Source organism: Mauremys reevesii, linkage group 4 (assembly GCF_016161935.1).
Source record: "Mauremys reevesii isolate NIE-2019 linkage group 4, ASM1616193v1, whole genome shotgun sequence".
NCBI lineage: Eukaryota > Metazoa > Chordata > Testudines > Geoemydidae > Mauremys > Mauremys reevesii.
The window spans coordinates 79,754,081-79,768,305 of NC_052626.1; the positions used below are offsets into that span (position 1 = coordinate 79,754,081).

Sequence of the window (14,225 nt, forward strand, 5' to 3'; positions counted from 1 at the left end):
AAAGTAGAAGATTTCCTTTTGGGCACTATCTTGATGTTTGACCGGTAAAGGCAACCTTGAGAGGCCATCTGCATTGCCGTGCAGAGTGGATTTCCGATATTTGATTTCATATGTGTGTGCAGAAAGTATCAATGCCCAACATTGCATACGACTAGCAGTTAATGGAGGAATGCCTGTGTAGGGTCCAAAAATTGATGTCAGAGATCGATGGTCTGTAAGAAGAGTAAACTTTCGCCCAAACAGGTACTGATGAAACTTCCTAATTCCAAAAACAAATTCCTAATGCCTCACGTTCGATTTGGGCGTAGTTAGTTTCTGCTTTGCTTAGAGTGCGTGAAGCAAAAGCAATAGGTCTTTCTTCTCCCAAAGGCATAATGTGTGACACGACCGCTCCCACTCCGTAAGGGGAAGCATCGCAGGCCAATTGCAGGGGTAAGGATGGATCAAAGGGCGTTAGAACTTCAGAATTTAACAATGCATCCTTAGCTTTGTTAAATGCAACATCACAGGCTTCAGTCCACTTCCAGGCCTTGTTCTGCCCAAGGAGCTCATGAAGTGGTTTTAGCAGTGTGGCTAACTGTGAGATGAACTTTCCATAATAGTTCAGTAGTCCTAGAAATGAGCGTAGCTGGCTTACATTTCGAGGTGGGGGAGCCTCCACAATAGCTTTAACTTTTGCAGGGGCCTTATGAAGACCTGCAGAATCGATGATGTGTCCCAAATATTCAACAGAGGGCTTGAAGAATTCACACTTGTCTTTGCGAACTCGTAGGCCATACTCTTCCAGTCTTTGTAGGGTAGCCTCTAAATTCTTTAAATGATCCTCTTCATTTCTTCCAGTGACCAGGATATCATCCAGATAGCACTGAACTCCTGACAAGCCACACAAGATCTGGTCCATAGCCCTCTGGAACAGGGCGGGAGCCGATGTGATTCCGAAGGGTAGGCGACAGTATCGATAAAGCCCCTTATGAGTCACAATAGTCAACAGCTCTTGGGACTTTTCATCGACGTGCATCTGTAAATATGCTTGACTCAGATCAATCTTACTGAACTTTTGTCCCCCAGCCAGGCCTGCGAAGAGGTCATTGATGCGGGGAAGCGGGTATTGCTCTGCACACAACACTGGGTTGACAGTGACTTTAAAATCACCGCAAATCCGGAGAGAGCCATCTTTCTTCACTATTGGAACGATAGGAGTGGCCCATGAGCTATGGGTAACTGGTATTAGGACTCCATTGGTGACCAGGCGCTCCAGGTCTGCTTCAACTTTTGGCCTGATGGCATATGGCACAGTTCGGGCTTTCAGATATTTTGGTGGACTGCCAGGTTTAATGTTCAATGTCACAGTGATTCCCTTCATACTTCCCAAATCATCTCCAAAAACAGCAGCATGTTTCCTTAGTATAGGGGTTAGACTGGTTTCTTCTTTAGTCATCCGGTGCACTTCTGCCCAGTTCAGCTGAATCTTCCCAAGCCAAGACCTACCCATTAAGGCTGGGTAGTCACCTCTCACCACAAACAGTGGCAATTTAGCCGCCTGTCCATTGAGCTCCACCTTAACATCAATAGTGCCCAACATGGGCACAGCTTCACCTGTATACGTCTTCAGAACAGTTTTTGTTGCCTTAAGCGGAAGATGCTGTAGCTTTTCCTTATACACAGTCTCCGGAACCAGCGAGACAGCTGCACTGGTGTCTAGTTCCATGCGTATAGGTTTGCCATCCAATAAGGGGGTTACCCAGTATTCATGTGAGCCCGCTGCCAAAGACAAAACATGCAGTGGCACTTCCTCTTGTGAGGAGGTGTCACCTTGATCATCCTGGGTCTGCTCTAGGGTATGCAAGGTTCCTCTTTTTGTCGGCCAGACCACAGGCCTCTTTTTCTTTTGTTTACAGGCATACTCAATGTGTCCCTTTTTGCCACAGCGTCGACACACCAGGTCCTTACACCAGCATTCTGATGCCTGGTGACCCAGCTTACCACAGCGGTAACATTCTTGACTCTGCACCGTTTTGTGGGTCAGTTCTTGTGACACTTTTTGCACCCTAGGGGATGCACCGATGTATTGTGCCTCCCTTGTAGCCAGTTCCATGGAGACAGCAATATCAACAGCCTTCTGTAATGTAAGCTGAGCCTCTGTCAGTAGGCGCTTCCGTATAGCTTCACTGCAGAGGCCACACACTAACCTGTTATGCAGGGCATCATTTAACATCTCTTTAAATTCACCAGTGTTCTGCTAGCTTTTTTAAAATGGCTACAAATTGTACAACTGTTTCATCTTCCTTTTGGTCTCTTTTGTGGAACCTATATCTTTCAGCAATTACCAGTGGTTTTGGGGAGAAATGAGACCCCAGGATTTCCACAATGTCACTGTAAGATTTAGTCTCAGGCTTAACAGGGTGTAGTAAGCTGCGTAGCAGAGAGTAGGTTTTAGCCCCTACAACAGTTAAGAATATTGGCACCTTCTTCGCTTCTGTAATGTCATTTGCAATACCAAAAAGCTCAAAACGCTCAGTATACACATGCCACTGCTCTGTATTCTCATCAAAAGGCTCCAGGGGCCTGGTCAGAGTAGCCATGATTTTTAGTTTCACTTTCACAGTCAGTGCAACAAGCAGCTTTTTTTCTTTGTTTGGTCTTTACCTTGACTTCTACTTCCTTCTGTTACTGGAGCAGCACCAGGATCCCATCCTCGTCGCCAGTGTTGTATCCTTGGGGCAGCCGGGGTAGGAAGCAATCAGTTGAGGCCAGAGAGCAGACAGCTAACCAAAACCTCCATTTTATTTACAGAGACAGAGAGCTCACTCAGCCGGTTGAAACCGGCTGAGCTATCCCTTAATAGTCTAACTCAGTTGCCATAGTAACAAAACCCATGACAACCAAATACACAACAATTACCATAGTGCCTAGGAGCCCTAGTCATGGACCCGGACCCCATTGTGCGAGGTGCTGTATGAACACAGAACAAAAAGACAGTGCTTACAATCAGGGGCGGCTCTACATATTCCGCCGCCCCAAGCAGTCATGCGCGGGAGGCGCCCCGGAAGCAGCGGACCTCCCGTGGGCTTGACTGGTGAGGGTCCGCTAGTCACGCGGCTCAGCTGGACCTCCCGCAGCTGCAGGCGGTTCGCTGGTCCGGTGGCTGTGGTTGAGCCGACCCGCGCGACCAGCGCCCCCTCCGCAGTCATGCCTGCGGCAGGTCCGGTCGTCCCGGGGCTCCGGTGGACCTCCCACAGGCGTGACTGCGGCAGGTCTGCCGGCCCAATCTGCCGCCCCTGCCGGCAAGTGCCGCCCCACGTGCGTGCTTGTCGCGCTGGGGTCTGGAGCCGGCCCTGCTTACAATCTAAGTAGGATTACTCAGCTGTAAATTGGCTACAGTAATAAAAATAACACAAAGGGCCAGTGCACCTCACAGGGGTGCTACAGTGCTTACAAAAAGTTAATGTTTATATACTGCTTTGAGATTCTTGAATGAAGGACACAAAGCAAGTACAAACTCCTATACAGAGCTTTAGCTCAGGGACCTTTGCGATCACATCCAGTAGCATAGTTTTAGAGAAAGGTATGGGATCTGCCAGGGAAACGGAAGCAGAAAACGGCCTCTGTGCAAAATGGACAGTGAGAATCAATTAAGTTCCTCTGACTTTTGTTTATTTAGAATGTTTCACTTTTAAGTCTTTAGTGCTCTAATATTTGGGTGTGACACTCAGCAGGGGAATGTTTATTTACTTAAACAACTGCTTTTGTTGGAGGTTTTCCCTGTTTTTAAATTTGTGGAAATATTTTTGTTGGTGTTGGGCTTTACAATGGCTTGTTTCTACAACTGTCAAACCTTGAGCCAAATTTAAATTGACAGTGCCCCTTTGCAAAGCTAGGCCTCAGTTCTGCAAATACTCACATGAGTAATTTTACTCATGTGAGCAGTCCCAGTGACTTCACTAGGAATGATTCATGTAAGTAAAGTTACACATATGCCTAAGTGTTTGAAGTATCAGTGATTCAGCAATATACTTTTAAAAAACCATGCCAGGAACTATTTGTTTAATCCATTACGTTTTTAAATGGCTTCAAATGAAAATAATCACCAGGCTGCAGCTAGAACTACAACTTCCAGAATGCAAGGCAACAGAAGCGCTAATCATATGACTTAAACTGAGCTCTTGCGATTGCTAGTGTCTGCAGTCACATGATAGAGTCACATGAAAGAGTAAAGATGGCTGCAGTGACAGAAGAGCAGTTTGCAGCTCTGCAGATCTTATTGAAGGTAAAAAAAGAGAGGGACACAAATGTACTAAGTTAGTATGATGTTTGCTTTTTAAAATCCCTATACTGTTAAACAGCTGCTGAATTCTGCCCAAGACGTGGCTGCATTTCACTGATCCCTGGATAGAGTTTGTAAAGCAGTTTGGGAAGAAATATGCCAGCTAAATGTGACTAATAAAAAGAGAATGAAAAGTGTTTGAGCTCATTCAGCTGCTGCCTTAAATGGTGTTTCTATTCCTGGGCTCAACAGTGGTGCACTTTGGAAGATGAGCTGCATGTAGTCATTTATGCAAACTTTGGAGACAAGGGAGATGAGGTTTTAAATTGGTGATGCATTCAAAAAATGCTGTCTCCCCACGGTGGATCAATTCTTTGCACATAAATGAGCACTACAAGCCCTGTCGCCTCTTAATGACAGGACCAGAAGAATGTAAAATGAAAGCTTCTGTATTAATAAATGCCCCCCCATCCTTTCAAGCAGTATTTTTTTCCTGGTTGGTGTGGTCAGGTAGCATTGTAACAGGATCTGTAGGACTGATTTAATTTGTTGCTCTTTTAAGGATAAAAAAATGGGGGGGGGGAAGATTCCAAATTTGAAAACACACACAAATAATTCAGCAACACAGTATGAGCTGAACACAGGATTGGGACCCTGGTGCTCCTAAATTCCAGTTCTGCTGCTGCCACCAGCTCCCTATGTGGCCTCAGGCAAGTCACTTCACCTCTTTGTTTCAGTTTCTCTGTCTACAAGATGAATATAATGCTAACCTGTTGCACAGTGGAGTTTTGAAGACTAAGTAGTTATTAGTTCAGTGCTTTGCAGTTGTAAAACACTATAGAAGTACTCACATGTCTCTGCATATAAACAATGGTTTCTGAACCCCGCACTCATTATTTTCCAGGCTTCCTCAAAAGACGTAGTTAGACAACTGTGCCAAGACTGCTTTTCTAGCTCAACAAGAGGCTCAAGCAAACTGATTGACAGCACCCGTTCCAATCTGTCTGTGACATCAGATGAAGCAGCTCAAGTAAGAGTACAATTGTAACACCAACAGACCCTGGTCGTCAGCAGGTGGAATTGAACCGGGGACCTCTGGAGCTTAAAGCATGAGCCTCTACTGTATGAGCTAAAAGCCAACTGGCTGTTAGTGAAGGCTGTAGAGCAGACTCATTTTATCTCTCTAAGTGGTCTCAGTGCCACTAGATAGGACACAACACCACACCCAGAAGGTGTGTGAGTTACACAATGACACTTCATCAATGACAATACGGTCTTATTGACAGGGCCTGCATGTAACAGGTGCTTTTCCCTCTGGCTCCTCTCTTCACAAGCAGCCAAACACTGGTGAGAAGCAGATTTTGAAACTAAAAGTAGGTAGTTAATAATCTGCTTTCACTGTGATGGCTAATGAGGCAGTACAAAGTCCTCAATGCTACAGTCAGGCTGGCTCAGAACTCCATTAGAGCTCTGTGTTGGCCTGTGAGGACAGGACGTCTTCACAGATACTAGAGCACAAAATGGAAAATTCTGCTTAACAAGTACACTCAAAATGGATGCAAATTCTATATAATTCAGCTACCTTACAGCAGGGCTCATGAATCAGTCAATGTTAGCAAAGCCTCTTAAAGGTCTGAAGTGCCTAAATATAATTAAGCAATTGTAGCAGTGTAAGAACAAACATTAAATGCCTCTAAAAGCCACTCCAATTTATTTCATGCAGTAAGTTAAGAAAGCACTGAGTACAATCCAAACAGGTTTTTTTTTCCTCCTCCATTTACCTAGCCAAGGTTTTTAATAAATTCTGTTTCATTCTGTGAGTTGAGTGAAAATATGGCTTTAAAACTTGCTCTGTTCAAACTGAATTGCTGCCTATGGGTAAAACCCCAGTCCTACATCGGGATCAGCTGGCACAGACACTTGTGTCCTGTAGAATACCATGCAAGATTGGGGCCTAAATCATGCTAACCAGCTTAAGTTTTTTCAAGATCTAGGGTTAAAATATTCAAAAGTGCTAAAGTGAGTTAGAAGCTCAAGTCCCATTGATTTTCAATTTTTCCAAGGCTGAACAAGCAGTACAAAATATAGGTAGGACTATTCTATAGGAAGCAACCCTTCATCAGCAGAGGGATGAGCAAGGTCACCCAATAAGCATATTCTGCTTCCAATTTCTGTAACTTCATATGTCTAGTTCATCCTTAAATGTAATTTGTTCTGTAAAGTAGTAATATGAGCAATTAGGACCTGACTTTCAGAGGGCTGAATGCTTCCAACTTAGATTGAAGTCAGAGGCCTCCCCAGAGGCGCAGCAGCACTGAAGATCGGGCCCTGGCTGTTTTTGAAAACCCAGGGGCAGTAGTTATAATTATAGTACTTAGTAAAGGGCTTAATACTTAGTTGGATAACATGACCCAGAATCCTTAAGAGGACGCTGGAGTTGTCTGTGTTTGGAGAGTGCGGGTTGGAGTACAGTGGATTGTGAGCAGCACATATCAAGGTCATTGTCATTCCCTACATAAAATGAAATTCTATGACCATGATTTTGCAGTTGGCGCCATGCGGGCCTGCCAGTGTGCATCTGATTGCTGGAGCTGGGCCTATGCGTGTACACTGCCCTGCACCCCATCTGGTTACTGAAGTCATTAAGTCATTCCCTGTGCAGCATGTAGTGCCCTTCATCACTTCAGCTTCTTTTCCATTATCTGTTCCTTTCCTGCAGCTGATCTGCTCTTTGCACAACCTCACCAGGCACATTGTGTATCGGGGCCTGTCATCTGCGGAAGAAATTCTCTCGCTTTTCCCAGAGAACTTCCACCAGAGTCTAAAAAACCTCCTGACCAAGATAATTTTGGAAAATGTGTAAGTGCTTGCCAGTTGAGATTCATGTGGATGTAAAGCAAGAGGGTGTTAGACATTCCAAGTATTCACATGGCTGGCAGTCTGGAACACCTCAGCATTGTAAGGCTTAGTGAGAGAGAGAGAGAGAGAGAGGGAGTGACTGTATAGTTCTGGGTCAGAGACCCAGGTTCTAGTCCCTCTGCTCCAATCACTTTTATTTATACACAGTGGAACAGCTTCAACAGGAGAGACTGAGGGAGCCCTGTGTTAGAATATCCCATAGCTCAGTGGTTGAAGCATTCTCCTGAGAGGTGGGAGGCCTCTGTTAAAATCTTGTGTGTCCTTCAGGCAGAGGGGTGGAATTGAACCTGGGTCTCCCACATAATTCTGGTGAGAGCACTCACTTAGGGTAAGTTATAAGGTGGGTAGTACCACCTCTCCCTCCTCCTCCTCCACCTGTTTTGTGTGGACAGAGGCAAGCACCTAACTCATTTTCATAAGAAATGACTTAGGCACTTAAGTCATAGGACTCCAACAGTTCCTGGTTGCGGATCACTAGCTAAGATAGGTGCCTCCCTGCACCTCATATACAATGCCCATCTCTGTGAGGGGGGGAGGTGGGTTCCCCACGTAATGCACTGGCTTTTATGCATCTAGTTCTAAGGCATCTCTCTTTCCCCCATTCATTGTATGGGCCCTTAGGGAGCCTGGGCACCTAACTCGGGCTTTGCGGATTGCGGCGTTGTTCCTGTGATTTTCTAGGCACCTAAAAGGTATTGCAACACCTAAGTCCCTTTGTGATCCGGGCCTAAGTGGCTAGCCTAAGGAAGCGTGTGGTAGAGCAGGGAATTGAACCTCTGTCACTTAAATCCCAGACTAGTGCCTTCACCAATGGCCCATCCTTACCACCTATCAGACTGTCTCACAGTCAAGGGACAAAATGTAAAGATTAAAGCTATGCTGTGGAGCCTGAAGATAAATATACAGTTCCAGTAAATTGCAGCGAGTTTCTGATGGCAAAGCAATTTTGTCTTGAATACCACGGGCCAACCTTCCCCTTTGTCCTAGTTTCTTCACCCCACCAACTCTTCCAGTTGCCACGGTTTAATTGCCACCTGCTATGGGTAGTCTCATATCTCCACCCACTTTTTCTGACTGATCCTTCAGAAAGGAGCCACCCTGCTCACCATCCCTGCTCTGCACTGCTGCTGTAATCTCTTTTAAAGGCCTGATCATTTTTTTTTCTCTCTCTTCCTTTTCGCAGCTCCGTCTGGAGGAGTGAAGCACAATCAAGTCAGAGTAAGTAGCAGGTTGCATTTTAAGGCTATTAATATTTCCAGGAGGATTAGCGAGACCTTGAAATGTAAAACTGTGAGGTATACTAAAATGGCGTTTGCCAAACTTCTTTGAAAACTGAGCCCCCCTTCAGAAAGCGAAAGCAATGTTGCCCCCACTCTGCAACCTTCCCATGGATTGTCAAGGGCTTACGTATTGTAGCGTATACATCTTCAGTGCCATCCCGAACTGTCCTTGCTCTCAGACCCGCTCACCCCCACATGTTATTGAAAACACTAGCATAGATCTTTATAATACAGTGCCCCTGCTTTCTCACATGCTTTGGTGTTTAGCGAACAGTTAACAATGCTGACATTTAAAGCCCACTTTTAAGTGCCTGGACAGTTCACCCCTCAGAGACATTTTTTCAGGCTCTCTGCAAACTCAAGCAGATTTCTCTGCATCGATTACACTTGCTACACTGTTTTTTTAAAGCTTTTCTTTGAAACCCTAATAACTAAAGAGTTTTCTTTCAGAAGAAAGCTGACACTCTAGAGAACAACTTGAGGCCAGTATGGGCCCTCCTTGCCCCTCCCAATGGGGTAGGGGCTGCGGGAGGCACACCAAACACTCTGGGAAAACACTGCAGTAAGAGAATCATTAGGGAAGGGATTTTCAAACATCTTGATAAAGTACAAATTGTGGGGAGAGGTTGTTCCACAGTTGCATCACATGACTGGCAATTACAGCAATTGCTTACACTAAATATTGTCCTAACCATACTTCTCCACACATTTTCACATTGCAATGTGATCTAGGAAATGAGGTGAGCCAGTGCCATGTGTCCAACCAGCTCTCCATGGCCTATCAGCAATGGCTCTGCTGACTGCTGGTAGCCCTTGGACCATGTTCAGGAACCCCTGCTTTAGGGCTTCTGGCCCTTATTTTACTAACGGCTGAACGTGGTGGAATATCCTGTTGGACAGAGAGATTATTTTCTGGGAAATGTTGGATTATGCTATTGCTGTTTATAAGGCATCTGCTGCACATTGTTGAGGGGCAGATACGATGATTGAAACAACAAACATTATGAATGGTCAATTTACATGCTCATAAAGATTAGGACAGTTTCCTGGACCTCCAAAGCTCCAGCAATGACTCCCTTGCCAATTAAAAGACAAGACCGACAGATGCATCTTACATTGTGTTGTGAATGCTTCCAAACACTGGACTGTAACTGGGAGTGGCTTCCAAAGGCAAGTGCTTGCCAACCCAGGCTGCACTGCCCCCTGGGGTTCAGCTCGGGGGACAGATGACAAGAGCAGGCTTCAAACTGGGCTGAATAAGTGCTTGAACTTGGCTCACCCATTGCAGGTGAGTCCCCTGACCAATTGGCTGTTTTGGGGTCTCTCTCTGCTTTTCCTTGAAAGGTCTTGGTTTCCTCCACGTGGTGAATGGGAAATTATTTTTTTTTTAATTTATATTTTTGCGGAATGGGAAAACAGGTTCCCGCCCAGCTGTGCTTTGGAATGCAGCTTGTAGTTATTTTCCAAGGCTTTTCACATATCGGTAGCTTTTCCAGTTTGGACACAAGGTGAGTCATGTGATCATCCTGCTGCCTTGGCAGACTTGCTGTAGTATTGATGCTTTAAAGCTTGCACAGCCTCTGACCTCTTAATAACCTTGAAAGACACAGCTAGGCTGTGGGCACTCCGTCAGATGAGACAATGTAACCCTTTGCTCTCCTAGGTGGAATACAGATATACAAATAATTTAACTGTCAGCCAAGTTCAAAGAGCCTCATTCTCTTGAAGGGTTTATAGTGTTTCAGGCCTCTTAAACACCTACATCAGTATTGCATTGAATGGCTGTTGAATTCATTAGATTTAGTCCAATAGAAATAAGGTCAGGCTGAGATCCATTAGTCATCAAGTAGAAGTGTCTCAGTGCTTTTAATGAATTGACCAGGCACACGGAGGTGGGTGTCCCCCTGTACATACACTGGAGTTCCTTTGCTAGCAGGCATGGGAGTGGAAAGTATGTACTTTACATTGCTTAGTTTTCAGATCATTCCTACATGAGTTATCTTTGGCTGCAGCATGGCGTGAGACACTAGGGCTCAAATCAGGGCACACGCAAATGCTGGTTGTATGCTGCAGACAGCAAGCTAGTTCAATAAGGCAAGAGGGATGCTGGGATGCCTTTGGAGAAGGGAGTTAGTGAACCTTATTGCTCCCTTCCCCCAATTGTTTTACACTCTTTCTAGGGTTGTTTTGCATGATACCACCCTTGCGTGTGGTGCCGGGATAACCTTGTGTGCTGTTTCATTGCCATGGGAGGGGGCGTCCAGCTGCCTGCAGCTTATGTGTAGTGCAGAGCAGAGGGCTGATTGGGAACCAGAAGGTGCCAAGTGCCTCTGTTGAAATTATAAGCCTTTGGTTTGTTTCAGTGCAATTTGCCAGCATGGAAATGTGGATCTGGAACAGTTCACTGGCTCCCATAGCAAAGGCTGGGAGTACTGCATGTGGACAACCCCAAGTCATTAATTTAACTAACATGTAACTTTCAATCCTGCAGTCTCCCTGCCTCGGCTGGTTGATATGGACTGGAGAGTGGACATCAAGACGTCCTCGGACAGCATCGGCAGAATGGCAGTCCCCACCTGCCTGCTACAGTTGAAGGTAATGCTAATGGAGTCTAAGCTTCCCTGGGTTATGGTGTCTAGGTGACTGACTCTCTTGCACCTGAACTCTCTGTGGCAGCACAGAGGAGTTCAGTGACAAGCTACTCGTGCTGCTAGATGGGCACAAGCAGAAATAATGCAAGAGAGCAGTATACTTGGAGCCCCCATGTATGAGGTCTAGAGGGGAAACCGTGACAGACTCTTTGCAGTATGCGAGCGGGCTCTGCTGTTACGAGGAGCCAGCTTGCTGGGCCCTACGACAACTTGAGTTCTCTGACAACACAAGCAGCCTAGCAAATCATAAGGTGCCATCTGGCCCTTCCTCCAAGACAGTTATTCACTCTTCAGCCCACCCCCTCTTTAGTAGATTATTCTGGGGCTCGCAGTAGACTTTGAAGAGACCTCACTCACTGATATTGTTGATCAGCTGAGATGAGGTGGAAATAGCCAGCCGCCCTAGACATACAAGTTTAAATCCCAGGAGGGTCTATTCAGCCCTTCATTCTTCACGAGCCATTAAAGTGAGTTGGGATGGGCGGTCTCTTCTGGAGGAGATATTAGGCCGGGAGAGAAAAATCTGGTAGCTGTGTACTCTGTACTCTAAAGAGCCCATTGAGATTTCTAGTAAGAGTAGCAGATAGACACTTCTCATACGAGATGGGGTTTTACCCTGGTATCCTTAGTCAGAACTTCCCCTTTACTCATTGTTGTGCCAGATGGTTGCTTGCCTTCTCCGACAGAGGAAGCTGCATTTCATTGGTGATGTACACAGTTTGGGGACCACACTGTGGTCATTCAGGAGGGAAGATTGTGATGCACGTCAGCGATTTTTAGTCTATCTCCAATCAATTCTGATTTTGAATGGAGGCTTTGAGAGGGAGGGGGTTTGTATATGTGGATGTTCAAGTGAGTTCAAACCACATTTCTACTTCAGATTCAGGAAGATGCTGCCTTGCGTGGGGATAACCCTGTGATCTCTGCAGTGACTGTGGAGCTGAATAAAGAAACCCTAGACACTATGTTAGATGGTCTGGGAAGGATCCGAGACCAACTCTCTGCAGTAGCAAACAAATGAATGCCTGGGATGTGAATTTCACCTGCCATGTGTACCTGGAAAGGAACTCTCCTGTATTACAAATAGAGCTCTGGTATCTTACAGACTGGCATCTCTCTCTTTTTCTACCAAACAATATTTAAACACGGTTTGATTTTTTGTTGTTGGGGTGGGGGAGGTAATAACACGGCTTTCCAAAAGCAGACGCTTCAATGTGCACTTGCTCTGGTGCCAAAAGCATTTTACTAATGTTGTTGAACAAAAACTGGTCTCCCATTCAGAGAAGGATTTAAAGGCTCAGAGCCTGGCTTAATCGCAAGGGTTGTAATGGGAAATAGCAGCAGCCAGTGGAGCGAACACTGTTTCCCTGCCCTGAGATTAGGGACGAAAAGATTGAAGATAGCTGATGGGCTGGCTTCCAGCATTACCAGACAACAAGAGTGCTTCTCTCCTGAAGGTGTGTGTACTGAGGTGCATGCTGTATGTATGTCTCTCGCTCCCTCTCAATGAGGCACAGCTAGGCTACAGATCGTTATTATAGGATAATGTTTTGAAATAGGGCAATTATACTGCGGTGCATTCCCTTCTGATCGACTCCATATTACTATTTGCAAAATGACTAGTCTGAGCACCTCACTGTAAGTAACTGGGTTGGAACATCTTTAGTAGCAAGTAATTTCCTCCTCCTGGCTGCAAAGAAAAGGGAGGTGGGATTTGCTCTCTCATGTTGGGTTTAATAGACTTAGGCTTTGTCTTCTCTGCAGAACGAAAAAAGGTGTGAAGAGAGATTTAGATGGTAAAGCATCAGTAGCAACTGTGGACCACAGCTGGTACCTATACCCCCAAAAGGCCAAGTTACATCTTCATGTAAAATGAATCTTTTTAATAAAAGAAAAAATAAACCCGGTACTTGATTGACTTCAGGTTTATTCTGAATACATTCGCTTCTCTCCAGACACGTTCTCTCTGTACTGGTTGGGTGGTGAGTTCAGGATTGTTCCCCTCCTTGGCTCTTACTCAGACAGAGCTGATCCTCTAGCTGTCTCTTTCCTCCTTTTGGAGTGAAGTTCCAGATCAAATGAGTCTCATCTTTCCTGCCCTCTCCCATCTCATGGATGTAATTAGAGATGGGCCTGAGGCAAAATCTCATTCAAACTCCCTCACGCTGTTTTGTGGGGAAAGAGAACAGTTGGGACCCAAGATCTAGATCCACACTTCATGTCGGCTCCTCATTCTGTAATATCCCCAATAGAAACCCTGGATCTGAACACCACTGAACTCTGCAGCTCAGGCCCGTCTTTAGCTGATGACAGTTTGCACTTCCTTAGCATGTAGAAAAGGGTCTCGGTCCTTACAAGCACTAATTAATTCAGGGAAATAATATACAGCTGGCTTCACTAAGGCATAGAATAGTAAAGTGGCTTGCCTAAGGTCCTAATGAATCATTGGCAGCGCGGACACTAGAACCCACATGTCCTGGCTCAGAAGCCTCTTTTCCAACCCCTCGATCACACTGCCTTTCGTGGTGTAAGCTCCCTCAGAATAGATTTTTTGGGTTCCTGATGAGGACACTTAAACATGTTATTTCACGTTACTGAATTAGTGTGGGGCCTTTATTATAAGAGGCAGACTCACTGATTTTTCAGTCCTCTCATTTGAGGACAACAGCTCCTTCAGAAGAGAACTCATTCAAATGAAAGCACTCTCACTTCCAAGACAGCCAGATTGTGCTCTGCATGGTGGCTGGTTCTGAACACTATGCCAATGACTGACTGTCCAGTCTCCAGCTCGTCTACAAGTGCCACTGCCTTCAACCGCAGCACCTTTGCTGGCATTAGAAACTTTAATTACATGGTATAGTAATTGCACTAACCTCTGCACATTTTTCTTCTTTCTGGGCAGCTTTTGGGTAGGTGGCTGGCTGATTTTTTTTTTATATAGAAGGTTAATACTAGCGCCACTTGGGCCTTGCTTATTGAATAGCTGTCACATCCTAGATATAACTTGATTAAGGTTATATAATTTAAGCTTCTATAGGTTTTCTGCTTTCCAATAAGCACATCACAGATGTCACCATGCTAACAAGCTCTGTACTAGTATAGGCAATACTA

General features: G+C 45.3%; 1 protein-coding gene across 3 annotated transcripts; it reads left to right on the forward strand.

Annotated features, from left to right (window-relative positions):
• Positions 1-2,923: 2,923 nt before the first annotated feature.
• Positions 2,924-12,922, forward strand: COMMD9 (COMM domain containing 9). 3 transcript variants are annotated; one of them, XM_039538980.1, is made up of 7 exons: positions 2,924-2,949; positions 4,092-4,267; positions 5,169-5,294; positions 6,984-7,123; positions 8,367-8,401; positions 10,955-11,058; positions 11,995-12,922. In XM_039538980.1, the coding sequence occupies exons 2-7, from the start codon at positions 4,190-4,192 to the stop codon at positions 12,133-12,135; spliced, it is 624 nt and encodes a 207-aa protein (XP_039394914.1). In that variant the 5' UTR covers positions 2,924-2,949; positions 4,092-4,189; the 3' UTR covers positions 12,136-12,922. The 3 variants fall into 3 exon arrangements, with proteins under 3 accessions (XP_039394914.1, XP_039394915.1, XP_039394913.1); XM_039538981.1 differs by having other exon boundaries at positions 2,928-2,949; positions 4,177-4,267; XM_039538979.1 differs by lacking the exon at positions 2,924-2,949 and adding an exon at positions 3,018-3,076.
• The last annotated feature ends 1,303 nt before the right edge of the window (positions 12,923-14,225 follow it).

Bases quoted from the DNA above. Each gene is read 5' to 3' on its own strand.
- COMMD9 (XM_039538980.1), top strand. From the start codon at position 4,190: ATGATAGAGTCACATGAAAGAGTAAAGATGGCTGCAGTGACAGAAGAG. The intron at 5,295-6,983 runs GTAAGAGTACAA...CCTTTCCTGCAG, and splicing joins CATCAGATGAAGCAGCTCAA to CTGATCTGCTCTTTGCACAA. The intron at 11,059-11,994 runs GTAATGCTAATG...TTTCTACTTCAG, and splicing joins CCTGCCTGCTACAGTTGAAG to ATTCAGGAAGATGCTGCCTT.